Here is a 23436-nt window from a genome sequence, read left to right as displayed (position 1 = left end):
ATGCTAGAAATATTTTGTTTTGAGAATTATATTCTTTAATCTATTGCCTTTCAAAGGACATAACATGTTTTCATGTATGTGTTCAGCTTGATGAATTGAATATTTAAAAAGATGAAAGCACTTTGATGAAATTAAATGTATAATAATAGAATTTTAACTGTAATTTTGAGATATATAACTGCATGCATGAATATTTTACCGGATTTATGAATGTAGAATATTATTTTACTCTTATAGGACCAAAGAGCTTATTCCTTTTGTGGCACCATTGAATACATGGCACCCGAGGTTGTCCGAGGAGGTGTTACAGGTCATGATATTGTGAGTATTAAGTCATTGGCTCCCTTTCACTATGCACTGCCTAACTACTTGAGTGACCTATTTCATATGATATTTTAATACTGCTTTTGCATTGCATAGCACCAAGTATGCAACAGGCCATAAAGCTATATACAATCTTTTTAAGTCTTTAGGCTGTTAATGTAGGTCACACATTTTCTGCTTGCAGTGTGAGGAAATCTGGGCTTCTTTTGTTCATTTACATTTCTTACTCTTGGTGGTGAAGTAATAGCATGACATATACTTTCTTCTAGTCAAAAATATAGCTCTCATCATGGTTCTTTCATATTTTTGATAGGATCGATGGAAACATTCTAAGGAACTATTTTCTCTACACTTAGTTGACAAAGGGAAGCTGTGTTAGATTGTCTTCTCTATCACTGCCCACATTACATAGATTGAGGCCATGGTTCAAATGCCCATATGGTTGGTGATTCACCATTCAGTGGTGCAATTAGGGCATGGAGAGAGAGAGAGATACATCCCCATTTGTCATCATGCAAGGTGTACCTCCAATGTCCCTGTTTGGTGACCTGCACCTTCTCTTGGGGCTGTTCATCTTCTTCTTGAGTAGTTAAATGGTTAAAAGGCTTGTGCATGTGCAAGTGTTAATCTGGAGGACAGCAGATTATGAAATGCAATAATTGGAGAGGTGGCATAATAAAATCTAGGTCATGGTTTTGCTCTCTAAGATTGGTTTTCTATTGCATTCATTTGAGATTCTTAGAAGCAGCAATGAAGTATCTGGAGGGTGTAGTCACAGATGGAGTGCATTCTGAAATTTATGACATCACAATCCAGCCCATTACCTGATCTCCAAATTAAGTGGGAAATTGTATTAGGCAACATGTGGTTCCACAAGCTATAGATAGCATTAAGCTCAAGAGGCTCATGTGACAATTCTGACCTACTGGCATGCTAATTTATCCTTGGAAATGACCTCAATTCCTCATTGCCATTGCTGGCGTTTCCTCATCTTCTCATGAGTGTCTCACCTCATGCTTCTCCTCAGTTTAGTCAAATTCCTGGGATTCATTCAGATTGCCAAAGTGGGGCATGTAAAGGAGGGTGGGGGATAAAAGAAAGAGAAGCGTGGAGAATCTGAAAGTTGTTGGGCAAAAATGTTTCGAGTAGTGGTGGAAGTGAAAGTGTTCCTGTGGCCATTGGTGCAGGAAAGAAGGTTGGCTGGATGGATTCAGATCTCTCTGGGCAGAGAGAAATATATGTATGCCCCCTTGTAGTAAGTTACAATGCAGGGTCCTGGCAATGATCACGCTCTTACTCTTAGGGCCCAGTTTGTGCCTCCAAGTGGTGATTGTGGTGGCCTCTATGGAGGACCTGAGTCAAGCTTGTTGATAAGCAGGAGCAATAGTGAAAGTGTATTTTTCCTTCAGTTTGCCTTGTGTCCCACTTCCCCTTCCAGTTGCAGCCTCATTTTCAGGGAGAGAGGAGTGGGTTTTTCATGGTATGTGGGTGGTGGTGATGGGGTTGGGGGGGGGGGGCAGAGTGGGCAGGCATAATGAGCTATTTAAATAATGGGATGTCTTTTTGTGCTCTTTTTTTTACTTTGATCAACTCAATCCTCTCTTTTAGTGACTCTTTCAACTTCCTCCACTCTTGTTTTTCTTTGAAGGGCAATATGATTGGGTGTTGGGAATGATATAGCTTTAATTGGTGTCAATTTTAGCATTACTAGTCTCAGCATGGCCCTGGTGGCATACTTTCTGTGGGTTTTCTTGTTTTTGGTGCTGATGGAAAGTGCTAAATTTTGACTGCTAAAGTGAAAGTTAGGAACTATTCCCCACCTCTTCTTCCACCTTCACTTTTTCCTGCTGTTAGGCTTTTCTAAGTGGTACAGGGTTTCCCTCACTAAATATCATTGTAGTGAGGGAAACTTTAAAAGTGAGAAAATATCATCAAAATTCTTGCTCCCGGTCATTAGGTTAAGCAATACTGTATTTTTTCAAAGGATACGATTTTAAATTGATTTTCACTTGTCATGTGATATTTTTATCGGTATCATTTTCATTCATTGGCAATTAAAGTCCATTAAAATGTATGTTTTCCGTTCTCTTTACTCTATAGATTTTAAAAATATTAAATGCTTCTTGCCCATTTGAGGAAAGTGTTCCTCTCATAAGTAGGTCATGTTTGATTTCATTCGAAGAAAGTCTACATCGATGAATGATACCATCTCGGGTCATTTTTATGAAGGAGTGGGCAAATAATGGTTTAAATAATGTGAGTTTTTCACTTTTTAAATTAACTAGCATTGACTGATCAAATGAGTTGTAATTAATATCATGAAAATTAATGTTTATATAATCAGGGTAAACATGAGCATAATTAATTACTAGATGTTGTATGCCAAAGAGGATTTTCTAAATTGCCTCATTTGTCTGAAATTTATGAGTAATCTAGAGGTGGTTCTTTTTGAAATACCATCATATATGTATGGTTAGAAATATGTACAGTATTAAAAACAAAAACAGTAATGGCCTACGGCACTTTAAAGGGACCTTTCCCTTTCTTTTTCTCGCTTATTACCATTGAATCTATTTAAATTTTTGATAGTTAACCTGAGTCCACCAGTAAATAAGTATGTACACCTAATGCACTTTTGATAATTTTATTGAAAATAAACAGCTAACCACGAAACCACTTTCAAAACTTTTGCTTGCTAAATCCAAGCCATTTGACTTCATGCACCTTTATTAATTGTTTGTTGGTTTATTTGTTCTCAATAGAATATTAACATCTTACCTTCCTTCTTTTTGACTCATTATTTCATCCAGATTTTCACACAGAATATGGTTAATCAAAAGAAGTTGTGTAACTGACAAAAATTTATAAATCAACTGTTTCAGTGCCTATGAGTCTGTTAGTCCTCACTGCATGCTCAAACAGTTGCCACCATGGATATTTTTTCAAAATGTTTTTGTGTATGACATTGATTCTTTAATAAAGCCATGATTGTTTCCCTTTTCCAACTAAAATATTCATATGGTTCTTTAAATATTAGTCTTTGAATCAGTGCCACTGCACTTAAATAATTTGCCCTACTTTTTTCTCAAAAATTTTTTGGCATTGGCATTCCTTATGTAGAGCCAAGGAACTAAAGGGTTCAGAAATATTAGTGATATTCGTTTAATATGAAATCCATCATTTTAATTGAACCCTTCTTAATTCCAGGCCGTTGACTGGTGGAGTGTTGGTGTTCTGACTTATGAGCTGCTCACTGGAGCATCACCTTTTACTGTTGAAGGAGAGAAAAATACTCAGCAAGAAATTTCCAGGTTTGTTTTAAAAATATTTCCTCTCATGTTCATTTCAGTGGTATCGGTTTGATACCTCAAGATGTCGCCTATTTGATGAAACTGTTAGTTTATCAGTACCGTGTCGATAAAATTTTGTGATTTTACAAAGTTTGTCTTATGCCTTTAAAAATAACCTTTGGAGTTGATCATCTTTGCTATTGGCCACCTCCCCTATTGACTACTACTCCTGCTTGATGTTCATTTGCCTTGAATTTTTGTAAAAAGGAATATGTTTTTCTTATTGCAGGAGAATACTCAAGACTAATCCCCCGATTCCTGAAGAAATTTCTCCTGAAGTAGCAGATTTCATCAAAAAACTTCTCATAAAAGACCCTCGCAAGAGGCTAGGTGGTGGGAAAAGTGATGCTGAAGAGCTTAAGCAACATCCATTTTTCAAAGTAAGGATTTGTTTATCTCTGGAAGATTGTGGTTTTAATGAGTGCCCACTAACCTGCTAATTCTTTCCATTGCTTTTTATTCACTATGGCACTGTGAAAAGTTCTGTCCATCGCATTGCCACCTAATCTCTGTTTTTGGTTAATAATTATTTTGTCATCTGCGGATACTTTTCATTTTATGTAGATTTTTGTCATTTTATTACTTAATGGTGAATTCAGCGTATGCAATTCGTAGGCATTCATGCTATACATATAAAACTGATGTATTGTTGGATGTGAATGAAGCAGTTAGTTACATTTCCTCTGCTTAATGTTCATTGCCTTTCAATGTGGTTATAAATCACTCCAGATTTTGATTTACATTTGTATGTTATTTTAAAGGGAATGGATTGGAAGAAATTAGCAAGGAAAGAGTTACCTGCACCATTTGTTCCGCACATTACGGATGAGTTGGATGTGAGCAATTTTTCTGAGGAGTTTACCAAAATGACCCCTACTGACTCCCCAGCAGTTGTGCCTCCAAATTTCGACAAAGTCTTCAAGGTTAGTGATTCATGTCTTACCAGCCAATCGTTTTAGATGTGCATATTGTATCAGTAGTTTGTTCTTTACTGCATTAACCAGAAACCAAGGAATGTGCACTTGCCATATTAGAAGTAAACTCTGTTAACCACAGAATGAGTTACACTGTCATGTGTATTCCCTGAAATTGCTTTTCCTTGGCTTCACTGGCTCTATGTTCCATTGCAAGCACATTTTCTGGACCATCGAGTAAACATTTTATACCTAATTTGGTAATTGTATCTTTTCAGGGCTACTCCTATGTCTCTCCCTCCATTTTATTTAGTGAAAATGTCATATCAGATGATATATTCCGTCCATCAGTAGAGAAAAGGCCAACATCCGATAATCTCATATCCTGTAAATTTAAGGTAAGTTTTGAAGGATAATTATAATTTATTTGTCTAAGGGTCATGCATGGAAGAAATTAGACATGGCAAAATAAAATAGATTAATGATACATCCTAAATATAGGCATAGTAAAATAAGGAAAACATATTGGCATTGCAGTGTCAAATAGATGTTAATTCTCTGCATAAGAAACATACAAAATAAGAAAAGTCCCAAAAACGAAATTATTTATTAATATATTTTCAAAATGAAAATAGCTTTTTCTTATTTTTATACTTTTGGTTTGTAGTTTTTTCAGGTTAGTTTTTAGGGATAATCTAACTGCTTATGTTTTTACTGATGCTAGTTTATCATAAATCGAAATGGGCCACAATACTCATTCAACTTTTGCCTCATTTTAGGAATCTGCATTTTTCCAAAAGTACGAATTGGACCTGAAGCCTGAAGGGATCCTGGGAGATGGTAGTTTTTCGGTCTGTCGGCGATGCTCCCACAGGCAAACGGGTCAAGAGTATGCAGTCAAGGTGGTCAGCAGGAGGGTGGACGTGAATCAAGAAATCAACCTACTCAGAGCTTGCCAGGGCCACCCGAACATTGTCCGACTGCACGAAGTATTTCACGATGAGGTAAGAATAAGAAAAGTGATGCTTATCATGAATTTCCCTTTGAGTCACTCCCAAAACCTTTTTTTGGAAACCTATCATCATTTTGATGACCAAGTCATGCTTCCCCTTGGTCATAAAGGACTCCAATAAATGCTCTAAATCAATAGAATGTTAATGCTGTGGCATTTTTCCTGAATGTCTCCATTTTCAAGAAACAATTTAAACCAAAATCAAATATTTTTCAATAGGTTTTGGAATTGAGTTTTTCAGATATTGGGAGGAAAGTTTGCAAAAATGAATTTCATATTATCTTACGAGTGCAGCAAACGATGGTCGATTGAGTGATCATATTTTTCATGTATTTGCCCTTATTATAATATAGAACAAGTCCAATTAAAAAATAGATCATTCTGTCTGTGGACAGATGTGCTTCTGAGGATGTTAAATCCATGCAATTGACATTAGTTTATTTCATTATTTCCTTCCTGATATATTTTTCTCTCAACTTTATTGTATGTGCATAAATTATATACCATAGTCTTGTGCAATGTTTTTTTACTAGTATTAAAATAAAATGAATTCTTTGTTGATGTGCAAAGCTACTTTGAAAGTGTTGTATTCTGTAGATTTTTTGTATTTTGAACACCAAAAACCGAGTGTGGTGAAAAAACTGAGAAAATTCTCTGATTAACATTAATTCAATGACAAGTTCCTATGCACACAGTTGCTCTCTTATAGCAAGCACTATAAGTATCCCAGTGTTAATACTTCCTAACGTACTAAATGTTTCATTTTGCCTACGAATAGATATTTTAGTATAAATGATTGCATCACTGATTCTCTCTGCCCTTTCTTGCAGGTGCATACGTATTTGGTCTTAGAACTTTTAAGAGGTGGTGAACTTCTGGAGAGGATAAGGAGAAAAGATAGGTTTACAGAGGAGGAAGCTAGCCAGATAATGGCCAAGCTTGTATCAGCTGTGGAATTTATGCATTCCAGGGGTGTGGTACACAGAGATTTAAAGCCAGAGGTAAGTCCATATTTTCACATGTGGCTCTTTTCTAGATGTATGTACTTACTTTCATGATCACTTTTCTCTAGCATGCCATTTATTTAATTACGACAAGATTTTATTTAGATTTACACCTTCTATGTCTTTCCAGCTATTTTTAAATGGTGGTCTCATTTTAATGCAGCCTAGTGTTAGTAATCTTTGGGGCGGCAGGGTTAAAAATGTAATTCAAATCACTCAATTCAGAAATTTTAAGATGTGAACGATCTAAGATTTCAAAAATGTTTTGTAGTCAACATAGGTGGCACATGTGCTTGCGGGACTACTTGGGAATTTTTTCACTTACTTTAATGACCTTGAAGCTGTAGATAAAAAAAGAGCTTTGCATCTCGTATCATAAATGAATGAAGTTAAGTATAACATTTGCATCTTGATCTTGGGTCCTTTTTGTAATTTTCAAACTGGATTAGTTTCCCTAAGAATGCTATGCTACATAAGCCTACAATAATAGCATTTATGAGTTTGGGTAGTCTCAAGTTTCCGAGAGATAGTTAGCATGCCTGCCTTGTAATCAAGCATAAAGTAATGAGCTTAAAACCAATATGATAGATAGTTAGCAGTTGATATATCTAATGTATGGGGCTAAAAATATTGTGACTGTCTAATAAATTGAATTACAGTAAACCGTAATTCTTTGATAGATGAAACAATTTGTAATAGCATGCCCTCTCACTGTGGAAATCATTTTAAATATTTGATTGTAAAATTTTCAAGACTGGTAGCGAAGAGTAAACAGAACATGTGATGTGACAACCTACAGTCAACATACAGGGTGGGGCAACATAACTTCATTTTTTATAAAGCAAAACCCCCTTAAAAAAGGAAGTTATGTTGCCGCACCCTGTATGTAATTGGGTTGCATCATCAACTTTTGGGAAAGATGTATATCTCATTACATTAATATGTCATTTAATTGGTTTTAATACATCAGTTGATTGCTTTTGATACAAATTACATCTGCTGAATATCTAGAAGTGTTTGTGTATGTTGAAGATAGTTGACGAAATCATATTTAAGTGTATGTGATAGAGATACTCTCAGATGCATTACAGTTATTCGAAGGCCTCCTTTATTCATTCAACTTGTGCCTCTTTTTCACAGAACCTAATATTCACTGATGAATCTGACTCAGCCGAAATCAAGATAGTGGATTTTGGGTTTGCTCGCCTTAAGATGGAGAAAGGAAACTCACTCTTCACCCCGTGCTTCACACTGTACTATGCTGCCCCTGAGGTTCTCAAGCAGGCAACAAGTCCAAACCTTGTGGGGAAGGGTGCAGATGGCTATGACGAAAATTGTGATCTTTGGAGCTTGGGTGTGATACTTGTGAGTACCATGTTCATTTGCCTTCCTCTTCATTCCCATGCAATCAAATAAACTTCTTTTTAAAAAATTTGTTGTCTCAGGCGTAACTTTATGGAATTTGCATAACATATTGAAATGTAATGAAATAATTGACTTTGTAATTCCACACACTTTATTTAAAAAACACGACCCAGGTTTCAACGTTGAACGTCATCATCAGGTGGTCCTCATCGAAGCACGCTGGCTATATATACCTTCTGATCATAGGAGGGGAGGTTGGTCAGAGAGGGAGGTTGGAGGGGTAAAAAGGTTACAATGAAGCTGGGAAGAAAAGAGAATTACATTTTTGACTTAGAAGAGTGGTAGGTCTAGGAGTGGGGAGTGGGAGGGATACAAAATTTCGTTGGCAAGATCATCTTTCCAACGGACACATTTCAACATTTCTAACTGCTTCAAAGCATCGAGCCTTTGACCTTTTTCTTCAAAATGAATTATTTTTGTCACAAAGTCACTGTTGTGGTCACTTTCGATGAGGTGCTTTGCAAAGAGGGATGTTATGTTCTTATTTTTTTAGAAAAAATGAAATGTGCCTTTTACAGTGGTTCATGCCTTAAGAACCTGATCTCTCACACTAAAGACAAAGTTCCCAAAAACGAGAGGGGTGGAGTGTATGAGTTAAAGTGCTCAGATTGTGGCACAAAGTATATTGGGCAAACAGGACGGAAATTTAAAGAGAGGATTAAAGAACACCAAACATGTGTAAAAAATAAGAACATAACATCCCTCTTTGCAAAGCACCTCATCGAAAGTGACCACAACAGTGACTTTGGGACAAAAACTATTCATTTTGAAGAAAAAGGTCAAAGACTTGATGCTTTGGAGCAGTTAGAAATTTTGAAATGTGTCCATTGGAAAGATGATCTTGCCAACGAAATTTTGTATCCCTCTCACTCGCCACTCCTAGACCTACCACTCTTCTAAGTCAAAAATGTAATTCTCTTTTCTTCTCAGCTACATTGCAACCTTTTTACCCCTCCAACCTCCCTCTCTGACCAACCTCCCCTCCTATGATCAGAAGGTATATATAGCCAGCGTGCTTCGATGAGGACCACCTGATGATGACGTTCAACGTTGAAACCTGGGTCGTGTTTTTTAAATAAAGTGTGTGGAATTACAAAGTCAATTATTTCATTACATTTCAAACTTCTTTTCATTTAAAAGCGAGATGTGAATGATTACATTTTTCCTACTCAAGCAGTAGTTCTTTGAATGATTGAAAAATTCTTTCTTCAGTAACAAATCCTATGAGATGAATTCATTTTGTCAGATTAAAGTCAGTAATTTGGAATTTTCCTCAATTTTTTCTAATGAGGTTGTTTTTGTTGTTTTCAGTATGCAATGCTTTGTGGAAAAGCTCCATTCCACTCACGTAGCAGAGATGATAGTGCAGCAGCTGTGATGGAAAGGATAAAAGGTGGGCAATTTGACTTCAGTGCTGAGGCGTGGAATAATGTTTCTTCTCAAGCCAAATTCCTCACTAAAGGTAAGAATTATCACACAACCACTTTTAATGCAGTCAACATAGTTGTATTTTGAGTAAATCCAAATGTAACACCTTTGATTTTACTTTCATTATGCAGAATTTCTTTTTATTTTCAAGCTCTCGCAATACTGATAATTTACTTGTTTCCATAAGAAAAGAATTATATACAGATTATTCAAAATTTGAGTTTGTGAAAACTTTTTAACTATTGTAAAATACCTTCAATGATAATACAAAACACAATTTCACATAGAATCTTTGTATGTGGTGAGCCCAAGGGGAACCCCACTTTTACTAAACATTTAGACAACTACTTGACTTTAATTGCATTTAACTTAAATGTATTTTTCTCAGGACTGTTGACAGTTGATCCAAAGAAAAGGCTGACCATGAATGAACTTTTGGCTAATGAGTGGCTGTATCCAGGTGGAAGGGGATTAGGCCTACATCCCATGCCACCCATCAAACAATCCAGCCTATACTCTTGCACACCACTCATGACTCCCGACATACTCACTGCAGGGTCTTCCCATAGAGCAACTGAAATGGGCATGAGGGCAACATTTGATGCATTCCATCGAGCTCACAGGGAAGGCTTCAGATTGCAGGTAAGCCAGCACAACAAATAATTTAACTTAATATTACATTGAAATAAATAAGTGGTCTTACTACCTTGATCAAAAAGTTCCCGGAATAACCACCGTGTGGCGCTCCCATCGTTCCGATTTGAGTTCTGTTTTTTTTGTTAAATTGGTACATCTGTTGTTGATATTCCCTTTAAATCTTAGTGTCATAACTTGACATTTGCAAAAGTTACGTAGCCAAGAGTACATCTATCTCTGTATGTGTTGGCGATTTTTTACAATTTCAGAAATGGATTTAAATTTGCAACAACGAACTTGTATTAAATTTTGCGTAAAAAACGGATTTAGTGGCGCACGGACGTTGGAAATGTTGGAAAAGTGTTTCGGCAACGATTCTCTAAAAAAAAAACGGTCGTTCACCAGTGGCACGAGCGGTTCAGAAGTGGTCGTGAGTCAATCGAAGATGATGAACGCAGTGGCAGACCATCGACATCGAAAGTCGGTGAAAAAATTGATAAAGTAAAAGAAATGTTGGTCAATAACCGCAAATAACCATCAGAGAAATAGCGGAGGACTTGAACATTGCCTATGGATCCGCCCAAGACATTGTGGTTAATGATTTGGGTTTCCGTCGTGTAGCAGCAAAGTTGGTGCCAAAAGACCTCAATTTCATGCAAAAAAGAGACCGTGTTGACGTCGCAAAAGACATGATTTGCGAGGCTGAATCCGATCCCACATTCATCAAAAGGATCATTACTGGAGACGAGACGTGGGTTTATGAGTACGACACGCAATCCAGACATCAGGCAAGTGAATGGCGTTCACCAAATGAGCCGAGACCAAAAAAACCACGTCGTTTTCAGTCAAAAAAGAAGGCAATGCTGACGGTTTTCATGGATTACAACGGTGTAGCGCATCATGAATTTTTGCCAGAAGGCCAGACAGTAAACAAAGAGTATTATTTGGGCGTTATGAGACGTTTGCGTGAAGCAATTCGCCGAAAGAGACCAGAAATGTGGGCAGAAAACTCGTGGATTTTGCACCATGATAACGCACCGTCGCACAGTGCTATCATTATTCGTAATTTTTTGACGAAAAATGCAACAAATACCATCCAACAGCCACCGAATTCACCTGATTTGGCTCCCTGTGACTTCTTTCTGTTCAATCGAGTTAAAAAACCATTACGGGGAACGCGTTTTAGCAGCCGAGAGGAAGTAATGGAAAAATCGCAGGAAGCACTGATGGACATACCGAAAACCGAATATAAAAAATGTTTCGAGGATTGGATCAAGCGCTGGCATAAGTGTGTTGCAGTCGATGGGGATTACTTTGAAGGGGACAATATAGATTTAGATGAATAAACTTGTATTTTTAATTTTCTGAATAAATTCCGGGAAATTTTTGATCAAGGTAGTATATACTTATGTTAAAGTATATAATTAGTGCATTGCATGTATTCTTAAGAGAACTTGATCATAGTAATGCAAATTTTAACTGCTAAAAAGAATGTATTTTGCCTGGACCCAGATTTTACAATCTTTTCTAATCTTATTTAATCAATAGATAGTTATTTTAAACTCTAAATTAATTGGAAGTTTTCTCGGGAGAGAGGTTACCAACAGGCTTGGTTTCATAAAAAATTCAAAATAATCAACCTCTCATTAAAACTTCTAGCAGTAGCTAGAGTAGCTTCTAGCATCTGAATCCCTAATCAGAATTCTACCATGTCTTAACTGAAAATGCACTTCAATTATCAGTTTGGACTAAACTAATAAAATTATAAAACTAAGTTTTTGCTTTGACCAAAGGTTAAAAGTTAACTTTCAATTTAACAATGCATTATTAAACAGGTTCTCAAAGTAATTTATGAATTAATGCATCCAATTTTCATTTCCTTTAACATTTAAATTTGTCATGCTGAATTGGTGGTGAAATTCACCATGCACAATTCAATCAATAATTTGCTTGGTACTTGCTAATTATTGCATCATATGTTTAGATTTTACTATCAGAACTAAAATCTCATCAGCTTCATAAGTTGGAAGCCACTCATATCCCCAACATTTGTTTGCAGGAGGTATCCAATGCAAAACTAGCACAAAGGCGAAGAATGAAAAAATCATCCAATGATGCTAGAAGTAATTCAACCTCAAGTAGCTTCTCTACATCAAGTTCTTCAGGTAAGCCATTCATCACTATCCTCAGTTTAAGATAGGAATCATCATTAGTGAATATCTAGGAAAAAGTTCTAGTCTTTTTTCAGTAGTACTACAATATTGTCCACGTTTGACAATGTCCTTTTGCTGTTTTCATTAGAGAATCATTGTAAACTTAGGAACATGTATGTATTTGAATATCTGCTGTACTTAAACCCACCATTTTTAGCTAGCCATTAATTCTGTCTTCTCTGCACATAGGAAATATGCCAAATTTCAAATTAAGTTCACTGTGATTGTTAAAATTACTTGTTTTCATTTTTCAGTGGATATTAACGCAACATTAATTAATTTAAAAATATTTTTAATTCATAAATTTTTTATCAAAACTGACCTTAAAATCTTCACAGTGGCCTGAAGTATAGGCCTGTTTAGCATAAGAATAGATACTCAATAGTGTAGTTATAAAATTAGTAGAATACTAATGGTGTGATCTTTGCTTTCTTTTTATTACAATCATTAGTTGCATACCTACTCAAGTTTTAATGAGCAATTCGAAGCAAGGGCATAGACTATTATAGATAGACTTTTGTTATATGCGTGACAATTGTTTGAGAGACAAACATTCTGATATAAAACTCATCTAAATTAGTTTTTTCAGAGTCAGGATTTTTTTTGCATTTGAGCCCTTGGCATCTTTGATAATGAGTGGGAGTAAGATTTGGCAGCAATCATTGGGTTTTGAGATATTCTAAAGGCCAAGATCACATTACAGTGTAGAATAAGTTAAATTAAAGTTCCACTGTTAAACTACACTACTTCTATTCCTAGAAACAATAAACCTTTAAATTTTAAATTGGTTTTCAACCTTCAACCAATAAATCTTGCAAAGAATCTTGGGGCAGATAAGGGCTTATTGTATCAGTACTCTTTACCAGGAATTTTCAATGAATCAATAATATGGAACAGTTATTGTGCAGCCCTGTTTTTCAAATAATTAAATTTACATTAATATTCCATCTGGTGGAGAATACATCGAATTTTGTTAATACATTTGATTATTTTGAGGTGTGGTAACATTACTATTATTTCTCCCCAGAGGTAGTTTTCCATAATCACACAACTGGTTGAAATAAGCAAAATAGCCACATACCTCCTCTCTCTTCATTTAAAGGTTTCTTTGTCAGTTGGAATGAAAGTAACCATTTCTTTTTGTCACCTTCTTGCAGGCATGTCGTCCATACAAACTCCAAACAAGGTAGATCGTTCCTCCCAGGGCACTGCCCCTCCCTCTGCATCATCCGTCATCAGCCGTCGCAGCATCGTGTCCAATGATGACAATGATGAATCCTGCAGCAACATCTTCAACTTTAGGGAAGCAAGGGTTCAGGAGTACCTCTCTAGTCTCTCGGAGGAATCAGCAGCATCTTGCAGTCCATCCATGTGCAAACGCTTTAAGTCGGACAGGTGGAGTGGGGACACTCGAGAGGATTCAGTGGTGACTGTCGAGGAGGGGGAGGGGTCATGTTTGGACGATATGAAAAGTGTTCTCGCCCTACCAGTGCTGGCAAGTCCAGTGAACTTCAAATTTTCCCGAAGGACCACAAGTGGTGATAATAGTTGCTCGACATTAAGTGAGACACGATGCAGTTACGTCCCCGAGGCGAGCTGTCAGACTGATGTGATTGGCGAGGAGTTGCAAGTGATGGACAGTGGCGAAATGGAGCGGTTGTGTGTTGAGAGTATCGAAGTAGAAGGGAGACTGCAGGTGAGGACAGTTGGACAGATTGATTGTGTCTCCGTGGTGGACGTTGAAGGTGGTGAGGGGGTATCGGGCCCTATCACGAGATCAAGGAAACGACAGCTGGATGCGAGTTCCTCTAGTTCCAGCAGTGGGGGGGAAGATAAGGAAGGTGAGAGGAGTAGTAAAAAGCGGACGAGGAGAGGTGAAAAGGCTGAAAGAGGTGGATTGAGATAATCCAAACTTGGCAATTACTTCTATTACCATGAGTATTTGAGGAAGTTTTGTTTAGAAAATTATCACCCTTGAGTATCTCTTTGTTCATGCCTGATGTCCTAAACCTCTCCTCAATAGACAGCTGTGCCTTCAGTATGCTGGAATAGTTTGGAGAGTCTAGGTTCCTCTTGATTGAGGAATCCTCTCAAGTCTATACAAGTTGCCTTCATGTCTCCATTTTGTTTGAAAGACATGCCATTGAATTTTATAGTGGAAATATATATACATGTATATATTCACACACATATATATATATATATATATTGCAAATCATATTGAACTCCTCCCAATGAGGAAGATCCCTGTCATTAAAGACTATTTTTTACATTTGGTAGGTTTTGCAATTTTGTGAACATTTTAATGATTTGATTTTTTAAATGTTGGAAGCATCACATTTACATTCTTCTTTCTTTAGTAATTTGAAAGGCAATAGTTGTGTGAAACAGGTATTTTCATATGGATATCAGAGGCCTAGATTTTCAATTGGGTTGTGAATTATTCCTCTGCAACACTAGAAAGAAGAGTGACTGCACATATTTTCTGATGTAAATTTTGCCGAAATGTGGAAAGGATTTCTCAGGTACATTCATGAAAATTTTAAACTTTATTTAAATTCTATTTATTTCAATTGTTGGTTTAAAGTTACTAGAAGTAAATGAATCAACTATTTGCCTCTGAGTAATAACAACATTTTGTTACAATGAAAATTTACAAAGGAATTATGTTGCTTGTAACAATACCACTGCATAAATGACTGAAATAATTGTATTTGTTGGTGTATTGCCTGAACAAAATAGCAAAGAGAAATATATGAAAGGCTGTTTACCTAGGATATTTATTTATGGGTTAATATCAGCCCAAATGAACTGATGTAACTTTATTACTTCAATGTTGAATTCTCCTGTGATTGTTAAAGTTTATCCTAATTTGTTATATTTAAAACATTGTCATTATATTTGGAAGTAGTGTCTTAAAGAGCCTATTACCATAGGTATTACTGTCATTAATCTTTAGACATTAGTTTGAAGTTTAAATTTGAGAAAATCCATATTTATTTTAAAATATACTACATGTTTTGTTTTAGCAAGTGTCTATTTCTTAAAGGGGAAAATAAAATTATATCAAGTTGAATATATTTTATGTCTTATTTGAACTAATACTTCCTGTTTTAACATTAAAAGGATTTTAAATCTTAAGTGCTCCGCTTATATCTAAAATAGTTAGTTGCCAGGTAAGTTATTAAAAAATAAATTATTAAAAAAAAGAACAAATTGAACCATGTGTTTACTTGGTGTTCTTGTAATTTCAGATTAATTAATGTCCTAAATTAATTAAATATTAAACTAATATCCTATTATTGTTTCTAAAATATAAAAACTTCCAAACCAAGAAATAGTTTTCCCATCTGTTTTCTATTTGTTGCAATTAGGAGAAGTAACAACGATGTTGCTAATTAAATTAGAAAATACTATTTGCTGCCACTTGGGAAGAGAAGAAAGCAAAGGACTACACTACGATTATTATTCATAAGAAACTAAAATCTTTATAAGAAAAAAGAAAAAGATCCTAAAAAAAATTATGGAGTCTACAGATGATCCAGGTAAGGTTTGATGCTTTAAAAAGTTATAATATTTTATCACTAGCTCCTTGCAATAGCATTTTATCCAGGGATAAAATCTTTTGACTTCAAACCATGCTTTTGTATTTTGGTGACTATCCACCCAAGGGTAGTTTCATGAAAAAATGAATTGCCTTAAACCAATAATACAGCACAAGTTATTGGTACTTTTGCAGAGTGTGCAGGCCCTTTCTGGGGCGTTGAAGCACATACACAGCTTATCAGGGGCATATGGGTGGGGTTCAAACTGATGTTATGCAACTCATGAAACTATCAGACACTGATCATTTACACAAAGTGAACTGAACAGAATTTGGCCCAATTTTTTTAAATATCTAGGTTAATACATAGTTTCTTATAGTTACTCCTGTATAGTTAGTATAGGTATAGAAAAAAGTACAAGGTGTGTTCAAAATGTAAGGTGACTTTAAATTTTAAAGAAAGAATACTTATTTATTCTTCAATATTCAAGTAAGCCCCTTCAAAGTAATTCCCCCAGATATTATACACTTGTGCCAACGTTTTTTCCAATCCTCAAAGCAATTCTGATAAGCACTTTTTGGTATAGCCTTGAGTTCTTCCAGCGATGCAGTCCCTTATCTTCTCAATTGTTGCAAATCTCCACCCTTTCGTAGGTCTCTTCAGTTTTGAGAAGAGAAAAAAGTCGGAGGGGGCAAAATCCGGTGAATATGGTGGCTGAGACATGATTTTGAGTGGTTTTGTTTTTGGCGAAAAAATCTCTCGCAAGCAACAATGAGTTAGCAGGTGCATTATTGTGATGCGTAAGCTATGCATTGTTTTTCCACAATTCTGGATGTTTTTTCGTATTGCTTCATCAAAACGGCACATAACTTCAAGGTAATAGTCCTTACTGACCATACAACCTTGTGGTAAGAACTCCTGATCCACTACACTATGGCAATAGAAGAAAACTTCCACCCAGAGGGCCTGGGTTCAAATCCCAGCGGTGTTGAATATTTTTCAGTAGTATCTCGATCCCTACTTGAGGTGCTTTGTGGAGGGCACTCTGAGTAACTATGCTATCCATCGGATGGGACGCTAAACTGCGGACCCCTTGGTGCCTTTTGTAAAGAGTAGGCTAATGCTGCTGCCAGGTATCTCTCCGCCCTTCATCCTTTCCTGTCCATCCCTAATGGCACAAATGACCTCTGCTGTTGGTCGCCTCCCCTAAATACTACTAACCCAATGAAAACATCGAGCAAAACCTTGGCATTTGATCAAACTCAGCGTTTTTTTTTCAGTCTTGGTTCTCCTGGGTTCTTCCATTGGGACGATTGGGCTTTAGTTTTGACGTCAACCCATGATTTGTCACCAGTTATCATCCTTTTGAGAAAATCAGGACGATCACTGACGTTATTCAACAGCTCTAGAAAGATGCTCATGCGACGGTTTTTCTAATCAAAATTAAGCCGTTTCAGAACGATCTTCGCTGACACACGTCTCATGCCCAAAACATCCAAAAAAATTGCATGGCATGAGCCAACCGATATGCCAACATCCTCAGCAACTTCTTTAATAGTGATTTGATGTTTTTTCAAAATAATTTTCTTCATTGCTTCAACGTTTTCATCTGTTGTTGATGTGCTGGGGCATCCAGGGTGAGATTCATCATCGGCATCTCCTCGGCCATCTTGGAAGAGCTTGTACCACTTTAAACATTTTTTTTACTCAGAGCAGACTCACTGTATGCCACTGTCAACATTTCAGGTAATTTGGAGCACTTAATTCCATTTTTACACAAAATTTGATCAGATTCTTTGCTCCCTTGTTTTTTTAAAGAAGAAAATCGCCGAGCATACCAAAACACATCTAACACTTCAAGCTGTCAATAACAAACTAAATATACAATATTGTTGAAACTGTCAACAAATACTTAGGACATGTGCACCAATGAAACAAAAATATCAAATGTATATTGCCCGCAAAATTTGAAAAGTCACCTTACTTTTTGAACACACCTCATAGTAATAGAGTTAGGGTAGGCGACCAACAGCTGAGGTATTATGCACAATTAGAAATAGATAGGAAAGAAGGAAGGGTGAAGAGAAACCCCACATCACCATTAGCCTGCTCTTAACAAAAGACACCAGGGGGACACAGTGAAACGCCCCTGATGGATGGAATACTCACCAAAAGGGCCCTCCAGAAAGAACTTCATTCAGGGATCAGGATGCCACTGAAAAAATCTGCTGCTTCCAGGATCTCTCTTGGCAAACTTGATCTCAATCTTGAACAACACTGGGCTTTTCTAACCATAGGTTACATATTACAATTTGATAATTATTGAGAGGGGATTTTGAGAGCTCTCAAAATCCCCTCTCACCCCCAGAGCCACACCCACTCCATGTCATTGCCCTATTTTCACCACTCCTCCCCTCTCCATCTGACCTTTTAACTCTCTCCCGCCCTTCCCCACTCCTCCTGCACATCCAAGGATGTTGTCCATCTTCTGACCTGTAAACTCTGCCAGGCCTTTTACATAGGCCAATGTTCCACACCCCTGAGCCTAAGGATAAACAATCATCGCACCTTGTGCATTCCCTCCTCCCCATCCCTAAACATGCCTCCCATCATAACACCCCTGTCAACCAGTGCTACAATGTTTCTGTTCTAGCATCCCTTCCCCCATACAATAACCCTATAGTATTAAAAACTCTAGAAATGGCATATATATGGCCTTGCATGGTCTATCAACATCCGGGTCTCAACGTCGTTCACTAATGAAAACTGTCTGAATTGTCACTTTGTGGAAGCAATTCATATCGAAAAGGAAAATACTTTGTCCTTCTGCATGTATTTTGTTGTACGTGGCCTGTGTTTTGACTAACAGGGTCTTGATCACGACTTTGTAAATTGAAACCTAGGTCTTGGATGTTGCAGTATGTGTGGGTGAGCGGATTGTTTTCTTTTCTGATCGTGCATTAAATCCACCTCCTCCCTCTCACTCTGTCCCTATCTCTGCTCCCCTCTAGCCTTTCCTCTTCCAATCCTCTCCCCAAACCCTTTCTCTCACCCCTCACCCACCTCCTGTTCTCCCCTTCTCCCACCCCCTTCTCTTTCTCTCGCATACCTCACCTCCCCTATACCAGCAGGCAGTAATACTTTTGATGTAGCTAAATTCTGTTGAAATGATTAAGAAATAACATGTGAGTGTTCTTTTTATGTATATACCGGGTGTGGTGCTTAAATCCAGACAAGCACGCGTTTCCTCATATGAGATTTCCTCGCTGGGTTAGCGGAACCTTCCCCAGACTTCTCCGAAGCATTATACTTAGTGATAACATCGTAAACAGTTGATCTGGGGTACCAGAAGAATAGAACTATTTCCAAATATAATGCCCAGCACAAACACTTTTGAAAACAGCGGCTCTTCAATTGTACTCTGCACTTGTACCTAACATCACGGCTATTTTGTGATTGAGACTCTCTACCAGATGTCTATAGCTTTCAAGAATGCCAATTGCGACCTCCAGTGGAAGTACCATATGGTGGGAAATTCAAATTTAAATTTGTCCGGATGTGTCACACCGTGCATATGTATACAAAGATCCCTGAACCCACGGAGAAAGGCAGCAGTTTCACCATTAGGCACTAGTGGTGCAAACTGAGTGGGTTGGCCTGGCATCAGCTGCCACACCTGTGGGCGGGAGTGAAGTGCATGATATCGGCAGCAGTACTGCGATGTGGAAGGCAACGGGAAACCACCACATTAGTCTCCCCAGAAGATGCAGCCTTACGTTCAAGTTATGACATGGTGGCACCCCTTCTGGAAAAATCTTCCAGAGGTAAAATAGTGCCCCAATTGGAGCTCTGGGAGGGGACTACTGGGAGGGTAACATCAGTCAAAGCAGACAAATGCACAATAGGGATATGAAACGTGAGATCATTGGGAGAGCACCAGAACTTGGAAAATGCTAAGATAGAGGTGGAGAGATAGGGAATCGACATGCTAGGAGTGAATGAGATTAAGTGGGCCGGGTCCGCCGACTTCTGGAGCGATGGATACAGCGTGATAAACTCACGAGAAGAACAAAGAATTACAGGAGTAGACAAGAAGAGTAAAATTGTGCAGGTAATGCAGCGAGAGGATTCTGATGATAAGATTAGAGGGAGAACCTACAGATATAGTGATAGTGCAGGTGTATATGCCAACATCCAGCCATTCAGAAGAGGAAATAGAAGAAGTATACAAACAACTGGAAGAAATTATAGGAGCAGCAAAAGGGAAGGAGAACCTAATCATGATGGGTGATAGGAATGCTGTGGTTGGGGAGGGCTGAGAGGGAAGGAGCGTGGGACAGTTTGGACTGGGAAAACGGAACCCCTAGGGAGAAAGACTGATAGAATTCTGCAACGAGAAGAACATGGTAGTGGAAAATACCTTCTTTGAGCAACATCGAAGAAGAAGATATACCTGGAAGATGCCAGGGGACAGGGCAAGATAACAAATTGTCTACATCCTTGTGAGAACGAGATACAGAAACAAATTTAAGCAATACAAGAGCTACCCTGGCACAATATAAATAATGATCACAACCTAGTGGTCATGGACAGTCAACTGAGATACAAGAAAATCAGGAAAGTGACAAAGGAATCCAGATGGGACACAAAAATGCTGGAGGAAAAGCAGGAAAGAGAAAAGTTCACCATGATCATCGACAGAAAAATAGAAGGAATAAAAGCGACTAGCATAATAGGATGATGGAAGGAAATGAAGAATATGATAATCAAAGTAGCAGATGAATAACTTGTAGTAGTAGTTTTTATGGGAGGTGAATGACAGGTAAGGTCATTTGCCCCATTAGGGATGGATGGGAAAGGAAGGGTGAAGAGAAACCCGGCATCAGCATTGGCCTACTCTTGTCGAAAGGTGCCAAGGGGTCCGCAGTTTAACGTACTATCCGACAGATGTCATACTCACCCAAAGTGCTCTCCACAAAGCACCTCAAGTCAGGATCGGGATTCCACTGAAAAATATTTGTTGTTGCCAGGATTTGAACCTGGGCCCTCATGGTGAGAAGCCTGTATGTTAGCCACCGCACCATCTCGATCCCCGAACAACTTGTGAGTAAGATGGCGCCAACCAAATGACCACGGATAACAGCTCAAATAAGATACCTCATAGAGGAAAGAAGAAAATACAAGAATACAAGAAATGAAACTTAGGAAGCCCTTCACAAGAATTTGTAGAACCAAGTCAAATGGGAGTACAAGAAGGCCAAGGAAGAGTGGATAGAAAACTGCTGCGAGGAAATTAATGACAACATAAGGAAGGGAAACAGTGAAGCTGCTTATAACTTGGTGAAGACACAAGCTGAGTAAGAAAATCCGAGATGCCAATGGAAAGATATGGACAGAAGATGAAGACTTTGGGAAAAGATGGAAGGAATACAATGAATATCTCTATCAAGGGCCTGAACCACTTGTAGGTGACTTACTTAGAGAACAAAATGTGATAGAAGAAGATGAATAGGGCCTGGAAATACTGGGAGGTGAATTCGACCAAGCTGTGAAAGACCTGAAGAACAACAAGGCACCAGGAATTGATAAAATAAACAGAGAAATGATCAAAGCACTCGGGGCCAATGCAAAGGATACCCTATTTGAAATAACTGAAGATATAGATTGTAATACTGAAGAAACCTAGAACAGATAAATGCAAAGAACATTGATCCTGACTTTACGCACATCGAAAAGACTTACTCAGATAGTCAGCCGACGAATAGAAGAAAAGGTAGAAGAAAGCCTCTCGGAAAACCATTTCGGATCCATGAAAAACCAAGGAGCAAGAGAGGCAATACTCAGCTTGAGGGTACCGGCTGAAAAATTAATCCATGCAAACAAGCATGTGGCATTCGTGGACTTGGTGAAGGCCTTCGACAATGTTGAATGGAACAAGATGTTCAAAATTCAGAAGCGCTTGGAATGGACTACAACGACAGAAGAATAATTCATCACTTCTACAAAAATCAGGTAACAACCATGCAAAGGAAAAATGGAAAGAAAACAGAAGCCAAAATAAAGAAAGAATTACGACAAGGATGCAACCTCTCGCCAGCACTATTCAACGTATATCAAGAAGAGGAGGCAATAAAGGAAGCACAAGAATTGGACATCAAAGAAGCCAAGGTTAATGGCAAAGAAATTAATATGCTGCGGTTTGCATACATTGCAGTAGTAGCAGAGACACGAGAGGACCTGCAAGCAAACCTGAATACTATGGACTAAGTACTGCGGGAATATAATATGAGCACCAACAAGAAGAAAACAAAAATCCTTGTGCGGAAGGGAGAAGCTGAATACAGATATCACAATTCGAGGAGTGAAACCAGAGCAAGTGGAATCCTTCATCTACTTGGGCAACAGTATAACTTGTGATGGAAGAAGCTCGAGCAACATCAAGCAAAGAGTCGTCCGACAGGTATGGGATGAAAATCAATATTAATAAAACAAAGGTTATGCGATTTTCTATAAAGAAAAAGGGTAAGCTTAACATTAAAAAAGGAGGGCAAAAACTAGAGTAGGTAGAACAGTTTACGTATCTCGGTAGTGTTATGGCCAAACACGGTAAAGTAGTAGGGACGTAAGGAGAAGAATTGCGCTAGGTAAAGAGGCTTTCACCAGGAGGAGGGAGCTGATGACACGGACGTTGAGTAAGGCTATTAAGGAATGACTCGTAAAAACTTTGATGTGGAGCGTAGTCATGTCCGGCGTGGAAACGTGGGCATTGAAACAGGAGGATGGACGTAGATTGGAGGCTTTTGAAATGTGGGTGTGGAGAAGAATGGAGAAGGTGAAATGGATAGAGAAGAAAACAAATGAGGGAGCACTTGGTATGGTGGGCGAAAAGAGGGGTTTGTTGGGAGAAATCCTATGGAGGCAGGAAAAGTTGATTAAGGGGGTATTGACTGGCAGTGGGATGTTGAAAACTGTAATTGAGGGGAGAATGTTAGGCAAACAAGGAAAGGCAAGGAACAGGACAGGGATGTTGGACGGGATGAAGGGAGGAAGAAAGTACTCAGAGATGAAGACGGACCTGATGTAGAGTGGGATGTTGTGTTTTACTGGGGGTCACAAATTATTGAATTAGTAATTTTGTCCATCCAAAAACCTACCTTAACCAGTAGATTACCTAATAATGGAATAATAAGTAGTGCCCATCCAAAAACCTATCTTAACCTGTAGATTACCTTAAAAAAAAATGGGGATGTTGCCCCTCTGCTAATACATATTCTATCCATTCTATCCACCCGGTATTTACAGCTATTCAACCTTAATTAATTAGCATGAGTGTTAAAAAGACAGAAAAAGGTTGCTCTCAATTCAAAAATGGAATAATATCAAATAAGAACAGAAACTAAGCATTGCCAAAAAGTTCAAATGATAATAACTTTATGATACCTTAAGATAGAAGATTGTCATTAAGGTCTTTAGATGGTCTTGGAAATACCCTACTTCTTTTAAAAATCCCAATAAGAGAAGCAAAATAATTTTCCACTAGTTGGGAACCTAGTTTTCTAGTGGACGGTACCCTACCAATTAATGT

General features: G+C 37.8%; 1 protein-coding gene across 1 annotated transcript in view; it reads left to right on the top strand.

The window, feature by feature from the left end:
* The window catches only part of LOC139695300 (ribosomal protein S6 kinase alpha-5-like), a 205513-nt gene extending 190162 nt beyond the window's left edge, over positions 1-15351 (top strand). Inside the window, exons 6-17 of the mRNA XM_071593997.1 lie at positions 238-321; positions 3532-3635; positions 3904-4054; positions 4436-4597; positions 4867-4986; positions 5368-5592; positions 6431-6601; positions 7745-7969; positions 9341-9491; positions 9846-10099; positions 12153-12258; positions 13464-15351. Coding sequence (XP_071450098.1) covers positions 238-321; positions 3532-3635; positions 3904-4054; positions 4436-4597; positions 4867-4986; positions 5368-5592; positions 6431-6601; positions 7745-7969; positions 9341-9491; positions 9846-10099; positions 12153-12258; positions 13464-14212 — 2502 coding nt within the window. The 3' untranslated portion in view covers positions 14213-15351. The remainder of the gene's footprint in view (positions 1-237; positions 322-3531; positions 3636-3903; positions 4055-4435; positions 4598-4866; positions 4987-5367; positions 5593-6430; positions 6602-7744; positions 7970-9340; positions 9492-9845; positions 10100-12152; positions 12259-13463) is intronic.
* Positions 15352-23436: the final 8085 nt, after the last annotated feature.

Source organism: Hetaerina americana, unplaced genomic scaffold (assembly GCF_022747635.1).
Source record: "Hetaerina americana unplaced genomic scaffold, ioHetAmer1.1.p SCAF_6, whole genome shotgun sequence".
NCBI classification, from domain to species: Eukaryota; Metazoa; Arthropoda; class Insecta; order Odonata; family Calopterygidae; genus Hetaerina; species Hetaerina americana.
This window is presented reverse-complemented; position numbering and strand designations above follow the sequence as displayed.